Here is a 25,690-nt window from a genome sequence, read left to right as displayed (position 1 = left end):
ACAAAGTCCCACCCTTCCCAAGAAGCAGCGTGCGACTGATCAGTCTGCTGGGAAAGGAGACTTGGGTTTTCTACAATGGCTGTTCTATCTCTGCTCCCTAGATCATATCTGACTTTCTAGGAGCTTCATTTATATTCATCACAAAGGCATTAGTTTCTGCTCATTCATCCGTCCATTCTGTCATTTGCTACAGGACGCTGTGTTTACTATAAAAATTGTAAGCTGTGTCCCAAGCCACTGCTCAAATAACAAGGCCAGCTCAACAAGCCAACCATCTTAAGTACTGCACCTCTGTCCGTAGCCTCAAGTACTTAAAATACAGTGCAACTGAAGCCAAGTTCAAAGATTTAATCTCTGTGTCAGGAAATAATGAATAACTGACCTGGGAATTTAATAAAAATAAATTTACCACCAGCCACACATTGTACCCATAAACTCAGGCTATTGATCCCACCAACTTTTGCTGCTGGCCAGACAGGGTGACTGAGCACAATCCAGAGCCAGGAGAGAAGTGTCACAGAGCCTACCCATGATGGATGGTGCCCAAAAGTGCCACCCTTGCATGGGAGGAACAGGAAGTTTATACACTCCGGGATTGGAGCTAAATTACACTGAGCACAGGAGCACAGAGCCACTTCTACGTCTGTTGGACTAACATAGACTGGAATTGTAGTAAACACTGGAATAGTTAATACATAGATACACGGAACTGAATAACAACGGGACTCTGTTGAATAGAGGGAGGAACATAGAACAATTTATGCCTTGTGTGAACTGAATTAAAAATTCAAGTTGTGCCTGTGGTGGTTTGTATATGCTTGGCTATCACAGCAATAACCCAGTCCCTGGTACCAACTTCTATCTTAGTTAGGGTTTTACTGCTGTAAACAGACACCAAGACCATGACAAGTCTTATAAAGGACAACATTTAATTAGGGCTGGCTTACAGGTTCAGAGGTTCAGTCCATTATCAAGGTGGGAGCATGACAGCATCCAGGCAAGCATGCTGGAAGGACGCTTCATCTTCATCTGAAGGCTGCTAGGAGAAGACTGGCTTCCAGGCAGCTAGAATGAGGGTCTTATAGCCTATACCCACAGTGACACACCTACTCCAACAGGGCCATGCCTTCTAATAGTGTCACTCCCTTGGCCAAGCATATAAAAACCATCACTGAGCCCAAGCAAAGGACCTCATCGGAGATACTTCTCTGTGCAGCATCTGGTGGCAAATACTGAGCCCTACTAATGGTCTCATGCAGAAAACAAGAGACTGTAGAGTGTCCAGCTCTAGACGTGGACATCTGTACCACATCCCTTCCCCACCGCAAGGCTCAGGGATCATCACAGAAGAGAGGGGGCAAAGACTGTATGAGCCAGAGGAAGGGAACATCTACAGCTAAACAGCGTTGGCCAGACAGCTCAGCGGCACAAGTGACGAACTCACAGCTGTGTACATAGAACTTGCACAGGATCAAGCCACCAAAATGATGCCAGGCCTGACGGAGGAGGGGCTCATGGAGTCCCACCCCAGGCTAAGGTTGCTGGGGGAGGGGATGTTAATTTTCCTCACTGATGTGAGTCCTGGGAGACTGTCCAGGATCCTGCCCACGATCTTACACCCATGCACATACAGCTAACTCCAAGTGGACTCTGTAGATTTAAAAAAAAAATGGGGGAAAATGGGCACATGAGGTTGGGAGGGGAAAGTGGTGGGAGTGTATTCTCAAACATAAAAAGGAGATATATAAACATAAAAATACAATAATAACAGCAAAGACCAGAAGGGGACTGAGTAGAGTAAGCTGGGATGGAGGAGACATGGAAGATACTGACAGCCATTGCAAATGTTGTTAGTGAATTGTGCCTCTGGGCCTAACATCTTAATGCAATAAATGGCTTACTTATGTATTGCCCTTTTGCTGGGGTGAACTTTGCATCTCAACTTGACTGGTCTACAGGGTATCCAGATATTTTGTCTATGATTCTGGTTAGGGTAGATGGCGTGTCTCTATCTCATCCATCTGCAAAAACTCTGTCTTCCTGGTCAATGGTGACAGTACCCTCTTCTTCGTTGCTTGGTCGGAGAGATGGGGAGTCACTCTTTACTCATTTACCCATTTATCCCTATCAGAACCGGACCCTGATGCTCAGCTCTTCACTATGCCCACCCTGGCCCCAAGAATTGCAGTGATCTCCGAGACAGTCTTTCTGCTTCCCTTGCCCCCCACAATCTAAGCTTCAGACAGCGTGCAGAATTCTTGGGAAAGAAAGTCATCCATGTCGTTCGGCTGCAAACCCTGGCGATTCCCTTTTGTTCCGGATGTTCTTTCAACAGTCCGCAGATCCCCCTCTGCTCCCTGCCTGTGTCTCGGACCTTACACTCCCCCACTGCCACTTTCCCCCACTTTCATGCCAGCCACACTACTTCCTTACTATTCCTAGAACAGAGAACATTACCGCCAGCCTTAGATTCTCCACAGTGGCTAGTTCCTCTGACCGGTAGCTCCTCACACAGGCACCCACGTGGTCAGTTCCGCATCCTTGGTGTAAGCCGAAATCCATCCTATTTTAAACAATTAAATCCTCCCACCACCACCACTTTCCTCTACCCCTTACCTCTCTCTGTCTCCCTCCCTGTCTCCCTTTCCCCTCTACTCTCCTCCTCCCTTCCCTCCCTTCCGATGTTCTCACCTTCTCTCCCTCCTTCGCACCCCCTCCTCCCATTCACTCCCATCCCTTACCCTCCCCTTCCATCTCCTCTCTTCCCCTCCTCTCCTCTCCAGGCCTCTCTAGGCTTTCTTCCTTCTAGTTCATTATATAACTGAGAATGACCTTGAACTTCTGATCCTCCTTCCTCCACCTCCCGAGTGCTGGAATTTCAGCACCATTACACCCTAGTATGGAACCCAGGGGCTTCACGCATGCTAGACCAGCACTCTAAGAAGTGAGTTGCATTCACCCCACTCCCACCCCCATACCATGTATATTTCTGAGCCACTTCTGACTCCTGTGGCTTTTAATACCTAAGGTGCTGTATATAATTGAGTTATTATGACTGTGGCTCTTTGTCTCCCTTTGTGATGGTTAATACTGTAAGTCAATTTAACTGGGCAGAGGCTGCACACATGGGGGCCCCCTGTCTACTTACTGAGTAAGATAAGAGACAAATAGTAAAAAATGGCAGAACTTTCTAGATGTGTATGGGTGGACCACACCAAGTTACTTGCCTCAGGGATGGGGCAGTCTGCCCTGCTTTCATTCTGTTGCTGTGATAAAACACTCTGACCAAAGGCAACCTGGGGGCAGTAACAGTCTGTTATTTGGCTCACATCTCCAGGTTATAATCCGTCATTGAGAGATGTCATGGCAGAAACTTGACACAGAAGCCATGACAAAATGTTGCTTAGTAGCCTACGTACAGGCCCATGCTTAACTGGCTTTCTCCTACAGTCCAAAACTACCTTCCAAGGGAATGGTGCCGCCTATAGTGAGCTAGGCCCACCTACATCAATCAACAATAAAAGAAATCCCTCACAGGTATGCCCACAGAACAATCTGTTCTGGGCAGTCCCTCAAGTGACTCTAAACTATCTCAAGGTGACAGTTAAAGCTAATTAAAACAGAGTCCGTTATTTAGTCAGATAAAGGGGCAGCAGCAGGAAGAGGATGAGGAAGCGTAATGGAGGAAGAGGATGATCAAGTATACCATATATGATGTCATAATGAAACCTATCATGCATAATCAGAACATGCGAACAAAAACTTTAAAAGGCAGACTGTAGAGATGACTGTCTTAGGGTTTCTATTCCTGCACAAACATCATGTCCAAGAAGCAAGTTGGGGAGGAAAGGGTTTATTCAGCTTACACTTCCACAATGCTGTTCATCACCAAAGGAAGTCAGGACAGGAACTCAAGCAGATCAGGAAGCAGGAGCTAATGCAGAGGCCATGGAGGGATGCTACTTATTGCTTCCCCCTAGCTTGCTCAGCTTGCTCTCTTATAGAACCCAAGACTACCATCCCAGAGATGGCACCACCCACAATGGACCTTCCAACCCCTTGATCACTAAACTGAGAAAATGCCTTACAGCTGGAGGCATTTCCTCAAGAGAGGCTCCTTTCTCTGTGATAACGCCGACTTGTGTCAAGTTGACACACAGAACCAGCCAGTACAGATGACCCAATTTATCAAGTGCCTGTTGTATAAGCATGAGCACCTGGGCTTTCCCTAACCCTAGCACCAGTATCTAAAGCTAGGAGTGATGGCCCATGCCTGTAACCCCATCACTGGGGAGGTGAAGGCAGGCAGCTTTCAGGAGCCCACTCGCCAGCCAGTCTAATTGAATCTATGAACTCCAGGCTCAGTGATGGGTTCTGTATCAAAATACAAGGTGGAGTTCAATGTAGGAAGATGAACATTAACCCCTGGCCTCTATGTGTACATGAGCACATGTATACACACAATGCAAACATGTACGTTCATATACAACACACAGAGAGAAAGAGAGACAGAGACAGAGGGAGATCTTAAAACACACACACAAGATTTAGAGTCATGTGACCTATGGAATAAGCTCATGATAAATTAAGAAAAACACAGGATTTTAGTTAGCCAGATCTCCTTGGATTTTTCCAAGGAGACCTGTCTTTATTATTTTTCTTTTGCTGTAATAAAATATCCTGGCAAAAACTTTTCTTTTGCTGTGATTAAAAAAAAAAATGCCCTGGCAAAAACAACTTAAGAGATGGAGAGTTTATTCTGGCTCACAGTTGGAGGTTACAGTCCATCACAGCAAGGAAGCCACAGCAGCGGGGCTTGAAGCCCCTGGTCACATTCCACCCACAGTTATGTAGCAGAGAGCAAGGAGTGGATACACTGCTCAACTCACTTTCTCCTTTTCACACAGAGATCCTATCCTAGGGAATGGTACTGCCCACTGTGGGCAGGTCTTTGTACCCCAACTAACCTAATAAAGATAATCCCCACAGAGATGCCCAGAGGCATGTCTCCAAAGTGATTCTCGATCTCATCAAGTAGATATCTACAATTAATCATCACAGCTTCCCAGCTCCGGACTGCTACAGCCATTGGCTATCAGTTTGCTCTATAGGTACAGAGAAGGCTGCAGTTCGATGCTGTTGCTTCATAATGGTACTGCCATTGATGGGATGGTTGGAATTGGCACAGGAAGGTTTTCCCAAATAATAGCAACAGAGATGGGAGTAGGGGACAGATTCATAACACAAGGAAAAAGGCTTTGCCTACACTCCCACATGAAGAGAGACCTTGAAAACAGTCTCCAAAGAATGAGATAGATATCATTCAAAACAAATACTCAAAGGCGGTACAACCACTTCAATTACCATAATTTCATATAAAACTATAAACATATGCCAGATGGGAAAATATGCAGACATTTGGAATTGATGGTATTTTTCCTTTTAAATAAATTCTGATTAGTGTTCTTAAGTCAAAAATCACTGAAACTATTTTGCTTGTGTGTGTGGTTAAAAACATAACAATTCAAAGAAAATAGCCCTACGTCCACTCTGTGTGTAGGGGAGGGTGTTAGAGAGTGGGGAGGCTTCTTTAACCCCATTCAGTTCCCTAAAGGCATCTCCATGGTAATGACAGAAAATTCCCAGAGAGGAGGCGGATGAGCAAAAACAGGGTGAGCAACCGACAGATCTCTGTGGCTCCTGTAGCCACCCACAGGCTCCTGTAGCTCTGTTCCATAGAAACCCTGGAGGGAAGCAGGGGGATGAATTAAATTCCATAGACAAAGACACAAGTGGAGCAGAGGGATAAGCTTTAGCAGCCCTATACGAGATGGACTGAGAGTCAAGAGACAGACATCATACCCAGCAACCCTCGTTCCGGCTCCATGGACCAGGATGCCCAGCCTTATAGTTATATATAAACACAGTCAGTGTTTATAAGGCTGGTGTGTTCTACCCTCGAGAAAAACAATGGAGCCGTGTGATGACCTGCTAACCCTCACAGTGAAAGTGGATTTGTGATGAAGGATGATTGACACTAGGGATTGATGGCTACATTGATGGATAATCTGGCCCTTGGGGTGTTCTGAGACTCCTAAACTAAGACATTGCTGAGATGCCTTGCACTGCTTGGGTTATCACAGCTTGCTGTGATCTCAGCTTCACTCTGAATGAGTCTCTAAGGAGAGATCTGCCCATGTTTTCATCACAGCCACTTAATCAGAGGGAGAGAAAAGCAGCTTCTTGCAGATGCAGGTGATCTTGCAGATGGGACCCTGAGATGTAGCATTAGAAAGGCAAGGCAACTGGTGGGCAAGCCATCACCTGATGTATGGCATGCAGCCAGAACTCACCAGATGCTGGCAAAATAAAAAGCTAGACTCCTGCCCAAAGTCTTATATGTCTCCTCATTGGAAGAACTCATTTGTGGTTGCTGTAGGCTTCCTTTGGTTTTATAAAACTGACTGAACTGAAATTGCTTTAGCGCTTTTCTCCACTTGGCAAAGTCCTGTGGAAAGCCCTGGTGCCTCTCAGCTCCAGTGTGCACAACCTCATAAAGTAAAAGTATGGGTGATTATAAAATCCATCCCTGTCGGCAGCCAGATGGTATTTCCCGGAGAGCATAGCAATTGATGCTCTCTCAGCTTGACCAATCCAATAAATCGAAAAAACAGGGATATGGAGGGTGAGCATCTTCTTGGCCTCCCGTCTGTTCTTTTGGGTTCATGATGCATAACCAGGTTAAGTTTGCATTTGTTTTTTTTTTTAAAGCTCATCCCCTCCTGTGTTCTCACAACACTGAATCCGAATAGCCTCATTTGTCATCGCTAAGTACGAGCTCCCTGCTTTCTTCTTGGAACCCAGATAATCTACTCACCCCGTGTCTCTGCCATGAACCCAGCCTTTGCCAGGAACCCATTTTGTCAAGTCCCAGTGTGGGAAGGAGTCACCAGATTTCATGTGTGTCTTATGCTCTTGTTAGCCAGCACCCTGGGGTGGGGATGGAAAAGACCTGCTCCCCTTGACTCTAGTCACCTTATGTACACACTGCTGTCACAGTGCCTACCAGAACAGTCCAAGATCTGAGAGCCCTAGGATTCTGCTCTGATATGAACTATACAGATTCTGATGGAAATATAAGCAACCACATCTCCGAAAGTATTTGTCTTAATCTGAAGAAGCAGTTAGTGTAAAGGATCTGTGTTGGTTGTTTTGTTTGTTTATGTGGTTGGTTGGTTGGTTGGTTGGTTTGTTGGTTGGTTGGTTGGTTGGTTTTTGGTTTTGGGGGACAGCTGGGGGGAGGTATTGATTGACCTCTGACCCTCAGTGTCGTTTCAAGACTCAGGAGATAGAGTGGGGACTCAAACCACTGTAGGTGACTGTGTTTAATGTTTATGTAGCCATTGAGCTTGCCTGTTTCTATCAGATACCTACCTATCTGAAATTTTTCTGGCATTGAGCACTTAGAAAAAAATATGGCCCTCCTGTCATGTCAGTAGAACTGTGCTTTCTGGTCGTTTGCTTCAATTTGTTTGGTTCTGTTGGTTATTTTGGGTTTTTTGTTTGTTTCATTTCATTTTTGGTTTTTGTAGTTGTTGTTTTGTTTGTTTGCTTGTTTGTTTGTTTGTTTTTAAGTCAGGATCTCATGTGTCTAGATTGGCTTTGAACTCACTGAGTAACTAAGGCCAGCCCTGAAATAGCTACCTAGCTAAGGCTAGTCTTTAACTTCTGATCCTCCTGCCTCTGTCTTCTAATCACTGAGATGACAGTAATGAGCCACCAAACCTCGGAAGGTCGACAGAGAAACTGCAGAACATTTTCACAGAAAATACTTCACATTGAAAATGCCAATTTGTAACCAAAGGTTCAATCATGGTACGAAAAATGGAACAGGTTAACATTAAATTTCAATGCCAGCCCTGAGGTCTTGTATCTTAATGGTGCTTTGTTGCTGGCTCCTGACCTCTCATTTCCAGGTGCTCTGCAGCAAAAGTCAGTGAGGAATGACTTCATGTGACCCCATCACCATCGTTCTGTATGCTTTTTATTTCTGATGGCTAGGAAAGTTGCTTTATAAGCCAAAGCAAAAGCTGTTACTGAAATAAAATATGCTGATGAATAGAATGGACCACTAAAGCTTTTCAGGGAACAGTTAGGTACAAGAGTGTGGGTGTTACAAGCTTCTCCCTGGGAGCTGGAGAGATGTCTCAGCAGGTCAGAGTGCTCGCTGCTTGTGCAGAGGACTTAGGTTCAATTCTCAGCAGCTACATCAGGGGGTCACAACTGCCTATAACTTCAATTCCAGAGGGTACAACACCCTCTGGCTGCACACACATGGTGCATGCACATAAACACATGTAGGCACACACACACTACATACATTTAAAATATTACAGCTTTTTAAAAACTAAAAAAGAAGAAAAAAATCTCTCCAGATATCAGGACGATACAACTACATATAGCAGCTCCTGGTAGACTTAAGTCATTAAATTTAAACCTTCAACCTTTTGTTTTTCAAAGAGAAACTGGAGGATAATTCTAATAGAGTTGAAAAGAAAAATCCCAAGGAAGGAAAACTAAATCTTGGCAGCTGCCAGCAAGTGGAGAGAATAGAGAAGAAAGTGGGATAGGCAAGGCATTTCAGTTAATCATCATGGAGGGAGGGAGGGAGGGAGGGAGGGAGGGAGGGAGGGAGGGAGGGAGGGAGGGAGGGAGGGAGGGAGAAAGTGGAGAAACCCAGAGTACCTCAGAACTCAGGCTCAGACTAGCATCCAAAAGAAAACCGAAAAGTTAAAGCATTCCGAGTCTGAACGGTGGGCAGACCCTACAGAGCCTCTTGGCCACCGGCAGGGACTGCCCTAGTGGGGGAGTCTTTGGGATTCTTCAGTGGTTTGGTTTGGTTTGGTTTTGCTATTTTGAGACAAGGGCTCAGGCTGGCCTCCAACTATGTAGCTGATGATAACCCTGAACCTGTAGCTCTACCCCCACCTACCCAGTGCTAGGATTGTGAGATGTGTACCACACCTGTTTATGCAGTGCTGGGACCGAGCCCAGGGCACGACCAATGCTGACTTAGCTCCATGGGCAGAGTAGCACCCATTCCCCTTCAGTACTTAGTGATTCTACTAAGCTATCTATGCAACCTGTATCTTTTAAATTCCAAGAAATATGTTCTTGTTTGATATAGTGACAATTATAATATCAGGTACAGTTGTGGTACTCAGAAAATAAGAACTAAACATTAGTACAAAGTCAAAGCAATAATAGTTGATACTTGGTCCTATTTGCTTGCTATAAAATAATTTTTAGATGTTTAAGTGCAGTTGGATCCAATCATTAAAAGGTCCAGAGGTTTGGGGAGGTAGCTTGCCACACAAGGCCTTTGAATGTAGGTGCTCATAGGCACTAGAGATGTCAGATTCCCAGGAGTCATAGGAGGTTGTGAGACACTTGACATGCGTGCTGGAAGCTGAACTCAGGTCCTCTGCAAGAGCAGAATACACTCTTAACTGCTGAACTTAACTCTTAACTCCAGTGCAGTCTTGAACTTCTTATCCTTCTGCGTCTTCCTCCAGAATACTGGGATTACAGGTCCCCGCCACCATGCCCAGAGCTACATGCCACCATGCCCAGAGGAACATGCATACAAGCAAGCACTCCATTCAACCAAACTATATCCCCAGCCTCCAAATTTTGCTTCAATTCCTAAGCCGTAACAGTGCTACCTTTGTCTGAAACCATCCTTTCTACAACAATGGAGTTCTCACAGTACCTACGTTACAATTTGTTCTAGAATATCTCGCGAAAGGTTCTTGTGTTAAACACTTGATCCCTGGCTGGTGGTACTTGAGGGAGGTGATAGAAACCTTCTGAAGCAGGGCATAGTTACAGGAAGTAGGTCTTTGAAAGCATGCCAGTGAAGAGTGTATTGCATGCGACATTGCCTCTCTCCCCGCTCACCAAACTTCCGTAGCCCCACTTGCCCAAGGACAGGTACTTCCTGAAATGCTCAAGGCAGTTGTGTATGTTTTCACTTACCTAGTCACGTTTGTTTGACCCGGCTGTATGGATATGCTTGATGATGTGTAGGGAGGATGCACTCAGGCAGGAAATATGTCAGGATGCTCACTTGCCTCTGGACCTGATTGGAAATACAGTGGCCTTAATGGTTTTACCTTTTTAAGCCTCTGCAAAATGTAACTCATCTCCATGTTCTAGGAACCCAAAAATGAACCTGTTCAGAGGTCATCATCCTGGGCAGTATTGAGTTAAAGCTTGCTTCAAATTTGGCTCAAAATTGTGAAACCGGTCTTTCCCTTGTGATTTTTCAGGGTTAATACTTCCCCAGTGCCCTAACGTGTTCGTTCTAATATGTTTTCCCACCCAGCCTCCCCAGTGAAGTTCTGACTTGCATCAAAGGTGGTACAACCAGCTAGCTGTGGACTTAAACCTCTGAAATTCTGAGCCAAATAAGACTTCCTTCTTTTTAAGCTGTTTTCCCTCAGGCATTTTGTCACAGCAACGGAAAGTTACCCAATACAACTTAACCAAAAGTATATTCATTGGTGGGGTTTTGTTTGTTAATATACATGATGGTTTGATTGAATGGCTTGAACTCTTAAAATCATTCATTTTTTTAAATGTTTTGAGATTATAATGTAATTACATTTCTTCTTTCTCTTCCTTCCCTCCAAACCCTCCCAAATATTACTACTCACCCCCTTCAAATTCATGGCCTCTATTTTCACTATCATTGCATGCATATACATATATGTATATATGTATATATTCCTAAATATAACCCATTCAGTCCTTATGTTACTGTATGTGTGTTTTCAGGGCTGACCTTTTAACACTGGACCAATAATTGCTGTGCCCTTCCCTTGGGAGGACCTCTTCTCCCTTCCCTGGGGAGAACCACCTGTCCTTTCCCTGGAAAGGACCACCTCTCTCTTCCATGGGGAGGACCACCTCTCCCTTCCCTAGGGAGGATCACCTCCCCATTCCCTGGGGAGGTCAACCTCTCCCTTCCCTGGGGAGGACCACCTCTCCCTTCCCTGGGGAGGACCACCTCTCCCATCCCTGGGGAGGACCACCTCTCCCTTCACTGGGGAGGACCACCTCTCCCTTCCCAGGTTTCCTCAGTTGCCTGTGGTTCTTCGTGTAGGCTTGAAGCCTTGAGGGTTCTTCCCTGTTCAGTGTGGCATGTCCATTGGTGTCATCCTTGCCAGCTTATGTTTGTGCAATGTTTGGCCATGTGGGTGAGACTTTACGGGTGGAGTTTCTGATGTTACCAGGAGACAATCTCACAGCAAGCTCCCTGGTCCTCTGGATCTTACAATCTTTTTAAAACCTTTTCTTTATTCTTGAGAATTGTATGCATGTGTGCAATGAAATAAACTCATCCCCATCTTACTCCTCCAACTCACCCCATATTTTCTCAATACATCCACCTCCCAACTTCTATTTATTTTGCCTTGTTTCTATAGCCACTAAAAACAGTTAGTGTCGCCCTTGCAGACAAGGGGTGGAGACATTCTTTATTCTCCAAGGCAAGGAATCCTAGCAAACTGAGCAGCCATTGTTTAAAGACAATTATTTTTATTTTTGAACATATTTATAATGTTTCCACATACAGAGATTTTTCTCCATGGTGGAATTAGAATATTCTATGTTTATTTGTGTTTCTCCTCCATATTTCCCAGTGATTCTTATAAGCAAATATTAATTTCAGGATCAGAAAAAGAAATCTTTTTGCAAAATGACTTAACCATTTTCTAGGTGACATAAAACTACACAGGAATGCTGCATTCTAGGATCTGGAGAGATAGCTTAAACACACTGGCTGTTCTGCCAGAGGACCTGGGTTCAATTCCCAGCACCTACATGGTGGCCCATAACTGTCTGTAACTCCAGAGAATCTGATGCCCTCTTCTGCCCTGCAGAATTCCGCATGTACATGAGCATATAACCTCACACACATACATGCTAAAAATAAGAGATAAATAATGTTTACAAAGAACCCTGTGTTCTGAAGGCTGGCAAGATGGCTCAGAGGGAAAGGACCCTGCCACTGAGTCTGATGGCCTGTGTTTAATCTCCAGTACCGAATCAACTCCCACAAACTGTCTTTTGAAGTTCACACAAAATTAGTAAATAAAAAAAACGCACTTTTAATTTTTCTTAAGAAAAGAACCCCTAATTCTAGAAGTAACTGGCCAGTTCCATTGCTGCTCTGTGCCCGTCTTCCAGGTCAAAGTCTGCCTCATCGCTGATCTGCCTGAGAGAGAATCCGCTTTGCCTTTTTGGGTAAAGTCTCTCCAAAGCTTACAGATGAAACTCTTCCATTTGACTTTCTTCAAAACAATCCAGTTCCTTCTGGAGCTAAATGGAGATAGAGCTGATAGCAGAACTTCGTTCTTCAAGTTCAGAACAGTTGCAAGGGCCATCAAGACACCGCCCTGAGTTATTCTCCCAAGCACAGTCCGGCTAGGACAGCCTGGGAAATGTTTGCAGAGAACGCGACCTGCCTCTTCCCTCTCCATAGGAGCATGTGTGGCTGTCATCTCCACAGATACCTGTGGCAAAAGAGATTTGGGGGCTTGTCTTCACAACTTGAAAATGTATTTCCTTTCAGGAAATTGTCTTAGAAAACTGAAACCAAAAGGAAACGTGGGGTTTAGTTGTTTTGTTTCAGAAAAAAAAAAAAAATTGAAGTCATTCCAAAGTACACTAGCTGCTGTGAGAGTGTGTGTGCATGTGTGTGCATGTGTGGGTGCATATGTGCATGTATGGGTGCATTGTGTGTGCATGTGTGTGTACATGTGTGGGTGCATGTGTATGTGTGTGCATGTGTGGGTGCATGTGTGTATGCATGTGTGGGTGCATGTGTAATGAAGAGTGTCTTCCTCGATTACTGGTTGAGGCAAGGTCTCTCAATGGGCCCAGAGCTCACTGATGGCTGAGACCGGTTGAGCAATGGGTAGGCTCCATCCTCTTTCTCTTTCATCCTCTTCCCGCTTCCAGCACCACAATGACAGGCAGGTGCAGCCACTCACAGCTTGTTAAAAATATGGATGCTGGAGTCCCAATCCAGCAGCCACAAGCCTGTGCAGCACTTTATGGAGGTATCCCTCCACCCCCTACAGCTATGTTTTGAGACCATCACCGTAATACTCTAAGAAAGCAAACACAGGAGTGGGGGGAGGACACAGGGCTCAGGAGATGGTGCAGTGGATAAAGCTCTTGCCCTCTTCCAGACAGGGGTGAGGACCAGAGTTTGGACCCCCAAGACCCACATTAAAATCTGGGCAGGCTGAAGGACTGCCTGTGGTCTCAACACTCACAAAGCCAAGACCAGGGGCTCTGGGACAAGGCAGGCCTACACTTGCCAAAACTGGTGAGCTCTGAGTTCCGTGAGAGAGCCTGCATTAATCAATAAAGTGGGGGCGCAATCGAGGAAGATATAGTGATTCCAGGCCTTTATACATACATACACACATGTACCTACACAAGAATTCCCACACATACTCCCACATGCATATACATGCATACATAAGACCCATGTAAACACACAGCAATAATAATAACAACAACAATAACAACAACATAGGATGCCTTTTAAATCATCTCCTTTCTGAAGATTCAGCTCAGGTGGTAGGCTAGTTGCCTACTTTGTGCAAGGCTCTGGGTTCAGTTCCTATCAACATACACGCATGCCTGCATGCATACACGCTCACAATTCCTTTCTCTAGTGGGAAGCACTTTTGTAAGCTTAACTGACATCAATGCAACTCAACCTGTGTTTACTGAGTATTCCTAACAAATACTTAATACCTAAGCAGATAGAAGGATAGGTAGAAGGATGGCCAAGGTCCTCCCACCCTGCCCTTCCACTGACATCTGTACACTAAGCCTTGGTGGAAATCACACTGTCCACTCTGGTATTCCTTCAGCTGTGGAAGTTCAGGATGAACTGGAGGTGATAAACCACTTTACAGTGCACTCGAATCTATTGGCACAGAAGGAAGGCCGAAGTGTTTGTTAGCGTTGGTAGAAATAGGAGTTGTTCTTTCTTCTCTCAGCTCTTTTAACTGATGAAAATTCTTCACACAATTGCCAAATTAAGGCAAACAGCAACTTTCCTGATATTGATGATGGTCCCATCAGATAACCAATATAAAATCTCTTCCAGAATTCTGCATCTCCTCCGACTTCAGAGTTTGTTCTTGGGATGTTAGAGATAAACAAAGCTGGTCGTAATAAATCTCTCCGATGTTGTAAATATAGAGTTTCTGGTCCTTTCTCTTCTTGGAGCAAGAGGCCAGATCCCACCAGCAATTTATATATCCTGGCCTTTCTCAAAGATGTCATTTCATCAAACATATTATGATTTAGCCAAGTGCTGAGAGCTAAGCAGGAGGCTTTTGTATGACTTTGCCCCAACTGAAGATCACTGGCTTTTGGGAAAACCAGAACCGCCCCTTTGATCTGGTCATTGATTCTGGACTGAGAAGAGTCCCTAAGAGAAATATTTGCTTTCTAAGGATTAAAGTTCCAACCCTGTGATGACGGTGCACACCTGCAATCCCAGTCATCAAGAGACAGAGGCAGGAGGATTTCTAAAAGTTTGAGGCTAGTCTTGCCTATGGTAGGTCCAGTGTGCCTTCCTCCCCTAAGTTGCTTCTTGACAAGTATTTAATCACAGCAACAAGGAGCATAACTACCATCACTCTGGTATGAACTGGTGCATGGCTGTCATAACCATCACTCGAAATGATTGGGTACCTTCCAGGGACCAGAGGTTTAAAAATGTAGCATCTCCTATAACCCAGAGGCTGGGGGGGGGGGGAGGGTAACTTTTATTTGTGCCAAATGAAACCCAAGATCAGATGAAGTGGTTTGCTTAAGGCCCCATGGATGCTAAGTGGCAGAGGGCAGATGTTAAACAAGGTCTTTCTAACTCCAAAGCCCCTACATGTAGCATCTCGCTTAGATATAGCAAGGGGTTTATAAACAAAAGTAGACCGCAGGAGCCTCTGTGGCTGAGAATAATTCCACTCCAATGGTCTGCTGCCCCTGGGGTTACAAGAATGAGCTGCCATGTCCAGCTTGGTCGTTATTGTTGCTGCTGCTTTTCTTGCTTTAAGCCAGGTCTTTCTGTCACCCAAACTGTTTATCGTAGTGTTTTCAGTCCACAGTTGGTTGAACCCACAACAGTAGTACCCAGAGATACAGAAGACTGTATCAACATAACATAGGGGCTGGGGCTGAGCTCACTAGTGTTGCGGGATAGTTGATCACACTGGGAACCCCAAGATTATGTTGTTTACTAAGAAAAACCTGATTCTAGTTGTGGTGCAGCTCACCATTAGCACATACCTTTATCCCAAACAGTGAAGGTAAAGTTAGTTTGTAGAAGGAAGCACCTATGCTTGAAAGTGGTGTCTTAACTGATAGGCAGACAAAGTGACGAATCAGAGAAAGATCTGACAGAATGAGATACGCCCAACTCTCGGGAGAAGAGAGAGGAAAAGGAAGCTACTTAAGAAAGAGCAGCAGCGGGAAAGAGAGAAGAGGAGGCACCTTTACAGAGACTCTTTGTTGAAGAGAGAACAAGCTAGACACAAATGAAGATAGAACAAGCCAGAGAATGAGAAGGAGCCAAAAGGTTAGAACATATTGTCAAGTAGAGCAATTCAGGAGAGACCCAGAGAAGCCAGATTGAGTCAGTCAGCCTGAAGAGGCGTTTGAGCCACAACAGCTGAATTGAACCAGCTAGTCAGAGCTCAGAAAGAACTAGGAATGGGTGAGCTTACACAGCAGTAAGTCTCAGAGGCTGAAAACACTCTACACCTAGATAAGATCGTACGAAGGCTAGAAGCTTCCAGGACTAGGTGTAGGTTAGAGACTGAGGCAGTAATCTCAGGAGACCACAATAACCAATAGGAAAATGAAAGTCACTTTTACACATTCGTACTTGCTTAGCACGCCATGAGAATTTAAGTTCAATCCCTTATAGTGCCAAGAAAGAAAGAACAAGAGACTGGGGGGGGGGGCGGTAGGGGGGGAGACAGAGAATGGGGGGATGAATACAAGAAAAAGAGCAAGAGAAAGGAAAAGATGGAGGGAAGGAAGGAAATGTTTCATTAATATAATAAAGAAAGCCAGGGGGCTGGAGAGATGACTCAGCAGTTAAGAGCACTGACTGCTCTTCCAGAGGTCCTGAGTTCAATTCCCAGCAACCACAAGGTAGTTCACAACCATCCATAATGTAGTCTGATGCCCTCTTCTGATGTGTCTGAAGACACCGACAGTGTACTCACATTAACATATAAAATAAATAAATCTTAAAAAAAAAAAATAGAAAACCATCCTGCAAGATGGGGCACGTGTTCCTTTCAGACCCCTGACCGGTGGCAATCCCTGGGTGGCCCTCTCAGGCCAGCGTGCCCAGAGGCTTCTGTCTGCTCATAGTAACCGATCCAACGTTTGCCCGCAGAATGAAGTTGCTGTCCTTCTGAAGCCCATATCGGAGAAGATTCAAGAAATACAGACTTTCCGAGAGAGAAACCGGGGAAGCAACATGTTCAACCACCTCTCGGCAGTCAGTGAAAGCATCGCTGCCCTGGGCTGGATTGCCGTGGTGAGTTACAACGGAATGCCGCGCACCCCCTCGCCACAATTTCGGGGGCTTCTGGGGCCACCTTCATGTTCCTCCTTCCGTAGTTCGGTCCACTGAAGGAAGGCTCCTTCCAGGGTGGATACTTCAGCTTTTTCTTACCCTGTGTAAGCCCCATGCTTTCTACTCTGAGTCGGGAAAGTGTTCCTTCAGCCTTAAAAAACACCCATCCTTCTGTTGCTTTTCTTCAGCTTCTTCGAGGTGTTCTCTTTCTTATCCTAATTTTTTTTTCCTTCTATGCTTGGGTGATGGGCCTGTTTTCTCAGTCCCCCAAACCTGGTCCTTATGTCAAGGAGATGAACGACGCTGCTACCTTTTACACAAACAGGGTCCTGAAGGACTACAAGCACAGGTATGTATTCCCTCTCCCAGCTGGGTTCCCAGACATTTGCTCCTGAAGCTTAATAGACTTAGACACTAGACTCTTCGTTGGTACACCGAGTAACCTTGAGATTAGAAATCCATCTTTGAGCTGGGAGCCTGTGGACCCAGCACTTGGGAGTCAGGAGGATGAAGATCAGGAATTCAAGGTCATTTTTGTTCCATAGAAAATGTAAGATCTGTCCCGGGGCCACATGAGACCTTGTCTTGAAAAAAATAAAAAGGCTGTTGAGACGGCTCAGCAATCTTCTTGCCACCATACATGGCCTGGTTAGAATTCCTTCAACTCGCATAGATGAGGAGAGAATGGCCTCCCGAAGGTGTCCTGTGACTTCCACAAGCACACCTCAGAGTGCATACCAACGCATATACGCACACAAATTAAATGAATAAATGCAATAAGACAACCAAAAATAAGGGAGTGGAGACATTCCTCACTGGTTTCTGCTCTTCCAGAGGGCCAGATTTGGGGTGCCATGCAAGTCACAACTTCAGCTCGAGGGGAGCCAACACCTTCATCTGTCCTCTGCAGACACCTACAGGCCCCCAGCACATAGTCACATAGGGGGACACACATACAAGCATAAATAAAAACTTTTTCATTTTTAATACATTTTTTTTTTAAAAAATAAGTTTTAAAATTCTACTTTTATAGGGAAAGCCACATGGAGAAGGGGACTCAGACTCCTGGAGGACACACACATTTTATAAAGAAAGCTGCCCTAGTTTTCTTTCAGTGAATAAGCTGTCCCTACACAACCACATCACTACATTTTGAATTCCTGTACTTAAAGACTGAACCTATATGATGGAACTTGTTTTGTTTGTTTGTTTGTTTGTTTGTTTGTTTGTTTCATGTTTTGAGACAGAGTCTCTTGATGTATTCTGGGCTGGCTTCGAACTCATGGTTATTCTCCCAAGTGCCTCCAAACCCAGTGGGAATTTCCACTGAACAAAGTAGAGGTAGTGAGAGACTAGACAGAGGGAATGGAGGAGTCCAACACCAAGCCTGAGGAGATCATGAGATAGGCAAAGGGGGCACAAAACCAGAAAGTGAACTGAAACAGAACCTGCAGGACAGACAGCTGCCGTCTCAATAACCCTCGGCCGCTGTTGAAAGAGCAGAGTTTTGTTTGGAGGACCAGCATGGAAAGATCTGGTGTCCTACAGCCCAGATAATGGATCCTAGAGAGACTGGTCTGAGGTTAGAAGGAAAATACGATCAAATGGAGATAGCCAGGCTGAGAAGGGATCTAGAAAAATGTCTCTTAAGCTATTTATAGATTGTCCCAAGAGCCCTCACCCTCCAGTGGGATCACAGCTGGCTAAGTGTGATGTGGCCAATCCCTGGTAACTAAAAGGATTGGGACAAAAATAAGAGCAGTGGTCTTCCACTGTCTGGCTCTGACCTCTAATAGGTCCCCCTCTGAGCTCTCAGGTGGAACCAGCAGAAGTAGCCATCAGCTGACAAGCCCGTAGGGCCTCCTAGGGACATTTCTTCCTTATTCCAGACTGCTCGCATGGAAGGAAATCAGAGAACCTGGATTTTCTAAATTATCATCTCAGTGACTTTACTGATGCAGATCTGAATATCAGAACCAGAAGATACACTTTACATAGAATGTAGGGAAAAAAGATATAGCATATAGCAATACCTTCCATGATCTAGCCTATTGGCTAAGAGGGTAGCACCCAAAAATTGCACTGCTTTTTTCAAGTGGGATTTTTGAGGTGGGGGGTGTCTCCCAGGAGACTTTTTTCTTTTTCTTGTCTGTCTGTCTGTCAGTCTGTCTGTTTTGAGACAAGATCTCGCTATGGAGCCCAGTGGCCAACCTCAAACTCATGATCCTCCTGCCTCAGCCCACTGAAAATGCAAGCATATGCCACCACACCAAGCTATTTTTTGAATCAATATTTTATATATATATATATATATACACTTATATACACCATATGTGAGGTATAGGGAATTGTAGTATGTTATTATTTCACATATTTATCCCAACAATTAATTTTACAATCTTTCACCTCCTCCCCTGACGAGACCTACACTCACCTGTTGCTGCTCCTTGTCTGTCCAGCCCTAAGTATCTACTCACTGCCTCTGTAGTCTCCTAAGGCGCTGTCATCACCAAAGGTCTGGGCTTCCCCTTTTCTTGCATCTATACAGAACAAGTCCAGTCTTTGCCCACTTGGAGGTTGTTACAGAGCTAGGAGTTGAACCGTGTGCTAGACAAACACATCCCCACTAAACTGCACTCCCAGCCCTCTTTTCACTTTCCTTCATTTTGAGACATCCTCACCAAGTTGCCCAGGCTGGCCTTGCACTTACTCGGTCGTCTGGGCAGGTCTTCAGTGTGATTCTCCAGCCTCAGCCTCCTTTTCCAGCTGTAATTACAAGATCATGCCAACCAGCCCAGCCCAGCCTTTGCCACTTGACCTCAACTATCAATGTTAAATATAAAACGCCAGTCAGCATCACCATGCACTTCCTCAGCAGAGTGCCTAAGAAAAAAACATAATAAGCCAGAGAAATGTCACCAGAGGTGTAGGTGGGCTCACTTGGGTCCCAGCCCCCCTTGGACATCCTATTCTGGTGAGCTGATAATCGTAGGGAGTCTCACACCCCAACTCCCATCTTGTAGGTAGGTCCCCCAAGTTCCCCACCGAGCCTCCTCTGTTTTACCCACGGGGCAGATACGTAGGAGAAAGAGCTGAAAGCAGTCTGCCTGTGGATGGGACAGAAGGGCTGTAGGCCAAGGACTCTGCTCCTCTGCTTCCCTGACGGCCAGCTTTGCTGGCGGTGGCTCCTTTTCTAGACGTACAGAGTGAGCTGGTTGTCTTTGCTTTGCCCAAGGTGTGACGTCACAGCTTCCAGAGCCAATGGAAGTGGAGGGAGGTACTCAGCGCCCATTTGTTTGGATCCTGCTCAGCTATTCTCCCAGAGATTGACTCCAAGTAAAGGACGCCGTGCATTATTCCCTCCTACAGTCTCCCCCTGGAACTTTCTCCGGATCAAAATAATAGGCTAAAAGAAAACCCACATTTGCCTATAGAGACCTGGCCCTCATTGGTTGCTAGAATTTTCAGAAGCGATGTCAAATGAACAATCTAATACCTCTAGTGTGTGTGAGTTGCCATGTCTGTGTGTTGTGTAAGTACACACACACACAGAGAGAGACATAGATGAGACACATCTGCATAGGTAGAGCATGTATATAAACACAAGCACTAACTTCTCTTGAAGTGAGCCTCCCTCTTTGATGACTGATGTACACACTGTCTCCTGTGTCCAGGGCACGTGCAGAGAGCCTCACAAAACCCTATGGTACAAGGCATTAATGAGGCAGGTCTAGGAAGCGACACTTACTTGGGGGATTTTAGTTATGAGAGTGAAGCACAACCTCATAGATTCCGGTCATCGAGCCAATGGATGAAGACAACAGAGTGATCGGAGTTCAATCCCTGCATGAGTTCCTTCCTCACTGATAGGATAAGGACCTGACAGAGGTAGAACCTAGAGGAGAGGTCCATTTTAGCTCCTGACTCAGGAAATACAGCAGCATGACCCTAGGGCTGGCTTGGCGGCTGAGGCAGTGAGAGATTGCTCACACCTGGGCAGGTCAGGAAGCAAAGACAGGACAGGAAGTAGGGCTAGGCTATATACACTAGAAGGCCCACCCTACAGTGACCAACATTCTACAAAAGGTCTCCTCCTCTCAAAGTTTGCACAACCTCCCAAAACAACATCGGGGGCTTGAGACCAAGTCTGCAAACATCTGACTCTGAGGGTCATGTCCCAGCCAAACCATGGCCATCTGCCTGCTCCCTTTCTCCATGGCTGGGTGTGGCTTACTACAGCAGGCTCTGGGCATGGCACTGGCACTCAGAACATTTTGAGGAAAGCAGTAGGTATGGAGAAAAGCCACGGCTGTCAACAGGCTCAGTCACAGCTTTCCTCCTGTGGTTCTCTTCAGATGGCCTAAGTAGATCATTAGGCTTTTGTCAAATCAAGACTCAGTGTTTTCTCATTTTCTGACTACTGCTGCTTCCTTCAGAATGGGGAAAGGAAAATTATGGGGACAGGAATTGCCCAAAGAAATGCAGCAAAGGGGGATGAATAACTAAATATAAAATTCTCAAAGAATTATAATAATAATAATAATAACAACAACAACAATATATTTTAGGAAAGAAATGCAGCCATTTGCCTGTTCTAACGTCTCTCGAAATCACAGGTGTTAATCCTATTAAGAAAACCTTGCTGGGCATGGTGGCACACACCTTTAATCCCAGCACTCAGGAGGCAGAGGCAGGCAGATTTCTGAGTTCGAGGCTAGCCTGGTCTACAAAGTGAGTTCCAGGACAGCCAGGGCTATACAGAGAAACCCTGTCTCGAAAAACCAAAAAAAAAAAAAAAAAAAAAACCTTTCCGTGAGTTCTTCATTCAGTAAAACAAAACCTTATGATCAAAGTCCATATTGTCAAGAGCATCTGATTATTACCTCATCGAGAGTCACCCTACAAGTACGGGATCTTAGCTGCTAACAAGAAAACATTTCTCTCCCAATACCAACTTCCCTGTCATTCATGACCGTCTCTATGAGTAGAGGTCTCCGGCCAACCATACTTCTGAAACCAAATACCTGCTGGATTACTAGGAAACAAGTTAAATGATTTTATTCCCTTTTCTTCTTTTTTTTATGCCATTCTCACTCCTAGAAGTATGCTGTTCTTTATTTTTGTCTGAGAAGGAGGTCGGAAGGATTGGTCTGTTCCCTGTAGTCACCGTCACTAGGAATGGCACACTCCCTCTGTCAGCACCACATGGCCAGGTCCCCTTCTCTGTGTCTTTGTCTGTCTAGACCCAAAGTTGGGAGCACTAGCCATCCCCCTTCCTCCCTCTGGAGCACTCAGGGTTACCCACATTCTCAGTGCTCCCCTTTGGCTCCAGGACTCCTCCAGAGCTCTGGCTGCCAGATAACAAAGTGTAAAAACTGTAGTTTCCATCCTAACTCTCCTCTCATCCGCTCTCTGTGACGAAGCGATCTGCGCCACGTGGATTGGGTGAGGTCCTACCTCAACATCTGGAGCGAGCTGCAAACCTACATCAGGGAACACCACACCACAGGCCTCACTTGGAGCAAAACAGTAAGTACCACGCCCTCTCTGACCTGTGTATCAGAGGCCACAAGGACACTTGTGAAGATGTGTATCCCGGGTGGCCATAGAATGTATCACAAGATAGGACTAAAAGCTTTGTGGAAACAGCCTTTCCTTTAGGAGACTCTGTTAACCGCCTGCAGAGCAGGAAATGGTTAGGCTGCCTACAATAAGGATGCAAAGGGAGTACTTTTTATTCAGCCATAAAAGATGAGATCATGTCATTTGAAGGAAAAATGGATGGAACCGTAGGCCACCATGTTAAAGGAAATAAGCTAGTCCCACAAATACAACTCCCTCCTATTTTTGAACTGTGTGATAAACATCTAAACTTAGGAAAATGTCATAACGAAACCTATTATTTTATATAATTAATGGTATGCTCATAAGAAAATGAATGGAAAGCTATCACAGCAGATACCACAGCTGCTAAGATTTGCCCAGGTGGTGACCACATGGACAACAGCCCACTGCTGACCATAGAGGGCTCAACTCAGGCTCAAGGGTTTACAGGCACCAAGATGGCGTTAAGGGATGGGAATTAGAGGGAACACAAGGTTTGGAGGTAGAGTTGTAAGTAAAATACCAACTAAAAGTTCAAACTATTTCCTTTTGATATAGCAAAGTTTAATGAACAATCTCTCTAATCGTGGCGTGTTGGCCTTGTTTGGATTTGGTATGTTTGCCTGTAGTCAGGGGACAGTTGAGACATTATCTCCTACCTTCCAGGCTGGCCTGGGTAACCTTAAATGACCTTAAACTTTCACCTGCCCCTACTTTCCAAGTGCTTGGATTGCAGGCATGTGCCACAACTCTCTGTTCATATGACGCTGGGAGCCAAGCTCAGGGTCTCATGGGTGTTGGACAAGCGCTGCACCCACCAAGCCGCATATCCAGCCCAATCCTGGTGCTTTGGCCATGCCTTAGCAATGGAGTAAACCTCCACTTGTGTGTGTTCCCACTGTAACTTCCATAGGGGAGACTACAATAGCCCTGACCTCTCCAGCCTTGCTTCAGCTTCTTCCAGACTCATTGAACACTGCAGCAGTCTTTGGCTGCCTGAACCATCCTGAGCACACAGGACACTTAGACCAGTGCTTCTCCAACACTTTCACGGGGCTTGCTTAAGACCATCTGCACATCAGATACACCAAAACTCATAGCTGTAGCAAAATTACAGTTATGAAGTAGCAACAAAAATAATTTCAAGATTGGGGTCATCACTATATGAAGGACTGTATTAAGGGGTACAACCACTAGCTTAGATAAAAGTCACAAGAAATAGCTGTTTCTGAATTGGATGTACACATACTGCTTTGCCTCGGTCGCAACGTCCTGGATGGATATTGTGCTTATAACCTTAGTTTCTGAGAGGTAGGCACCCCACATCTTCCCCTCACCTCAACTCAAGCAGCAGCTTTGCAAGACATCTGTTGCCCTTCAACAGCCCCGCCCCCAGGGTGGGGATCCTCCTCTGTGCTTGTTTTGTCCTTAGCAGGTGCTGTTGTGGTTTCTGTGTTCACAGGCGCTTAGAAAGACTCCTCTGTGTTCCTCCAGGTTCCTGACTCAGAGCTCGGAGCTCATGCTCAGCCGATGGTATCAAGTATACATAGTGTGTATTCTAGGACTCTTGGGACCTTCCTTACCTCCCAGAGTCTCTGTACTGGCTTCTGGTGGGAAGTCCCTTCCATTAGAAATGAATATTACCTTTAAATAGCCATCTGTTTAACTGGGGAAAAACCAAAGTGAGACCTTTGTGAATTCTGTCCAAAGGTCAAAGTCCCACTGCCTGCTGTGTTCCAGCACGTGGGGATCGATTGGCAAGTGCTGAGAGCAGCCGGCTCAGTACTGTGGTGATTGTGATTTTTGAGTTTTGAACAACACGTGGGGTTCCTCCAAGCATTTCCCATCAGGGACGAAATGTTAGCAATGAGCCCCCTCCAGTCTGACATTCCTTTACATTTTCTACTTCGACTCCTACGCTGCACAGCATAATGATGTTGGCAAGAAATTTCATGCATGTCTAAATGGTTTTAAGAAGGGGGGGGGGATATCTTGTGGACTGATTAGAACTCATCCACATCTGTTTCAAATGAAGGACCGTTTTGTTATAAATTTGTGTATCCCAAAGGGCAAGTGTCACATCTTGGCCATAGGGATAAGCCACCACTATCGAACAGTAAGACGAGGGTTAGGAATCCTCAGAGCCATTATTGTTTTCTGACAGACTAATATAAGAGGGATGGCAATCCACTTGTGGAAAACAATGTCAACAGATGCTAATTCTCAAATGAGGCTCATTTAAAAAATGGATAAAAAAATTCTTTTAAATAGTTTGAATACCCTTACTGACACATATAAAGTTTGGCGATCACTTCTATGAATATAAAAGAGAAGATCTGATTATTAATGATAGAAAAATACGTAAGTGCTTTTCTTTGTTTTAGAGTGAATGCTCACTTTATTGAGTTCATTACAAAATAAGTGCTTCTAGAACCTGGAGGTTTAGCTGGGCAGAGACGCACTTGCCTAGCATGTATGAAGTCTGGGCTCATTCCCTCATATCAAGGGGTAGAGGAGAATGTTCTCTTTGTGCCAGTAACTTTTATTGCAACTCAAGAGGACATATATTTTACAGACACACACTAAAGCATACAACCAAGTCTCACAAATGTCATTTTTCTCTCCATACATGACGTGCTCCGTGCTTTTAGCAAAACTCTCATACATATATAACAAAACATATTATGAAAGTTGTAGTTTTGAATTTGAAAATTCAATTCCAACTTTACATTTCTAAAAACTATTTAAGATCCCAAGTACAATCTATTGTCCAAGCCAAACTAATTTCTCCCGGATTGCTCTTCTAGTGACATACCAGCAAAATAAATGTTCATAGATAAGGCAGAAACGCGATTCTTGGAAAGAGGGACTATTAGAATCATCTGATCAAAATGGCCCTTGGGAACAAAAAAGTAAACACAATCCCTTCATCTGTTTATCTACTGATCACAAGTATGCAAAAACAATTCCGTGTGTGTGTGTGTGTGTGAGAGAGAGAGAGAGAGAGAAGGAGGGAGAGAGGGAGGGAGGTATGGAGGTCAGAGGACAACCCTGGGAAGTCAGTTCTTCTCTGCCACCATGGGTTCAGGGATTCAACACAAGTCATCAGATTTGTGTGGCAAGTGCCTTTACCCACTGAGCCATCCCACCAGCCCATTGCATCTTTGCAGACAGTCCACTGCAGTGCTGCCTAGACTTTATAAAGCTATGGATAGGCAACACTTCAAGGGTCTTGAGTAATTGTTGGGGTTTTTTCCCATTTCCAAGTTGGATTTTGACATTTTCCACTCTGGGTCTTTTAGCACATTACTAAGGACCCTGGGGGCCTCCAGTGGTGCCTTGTGCTAACAAACACCCACCCCACCTCCAAGAGAGCAGCTGCGACTCAATCTTCCAGTTGCT

General features: G+C 45.1%; 1 protein-coding gene across 2 annotated transcripts in view; it reads left to right on the top strand.

Moving 5' to 3' along the window:
- Cap2 (cyclase associated actin cytoskeleton regulatory protein 2) overlaps positions 1-25,690 on the top strand; it is a 140,277-nt gene that overhangs the window by 81,921 nt on the left and 32,666 nt on the right. For both annotated transcript variants that reach the window (XM_085831127.1, XM_085831128.1), the window contains 3 exons: positions 16,502-16,645; positions 16,948-17,033; positions 22,108-22,213. In XM_085831127.1, coding sequence (XP_085687253.1) covers positions 16,502-16,645; positions 16,948-17,033; positions 22,108-22,213 — 336 coding nt within the window. The remainder of the gene's footprint in view (positions 1-16,501; positions 16,646-16,947; positions 17,034-22,107; positions 22,214-25,690) is intronic.

Source organism: Mus caroli, unplaced genomic scaffold, assembly GCF_978045245.1.
Source record: "Mus caroli unplaced genomic scaffold, Mus_caroli_1 scaffold_15, whole genome shotgun sequence".
NCBI lineage: Eukaryota > Metazoa > Chordata > Mammalia > Rodentia > Muridae > Mus > Mus caroli.
This window is presented reverse-complemented; position numbering and strand designations above follow the sequence as displayed.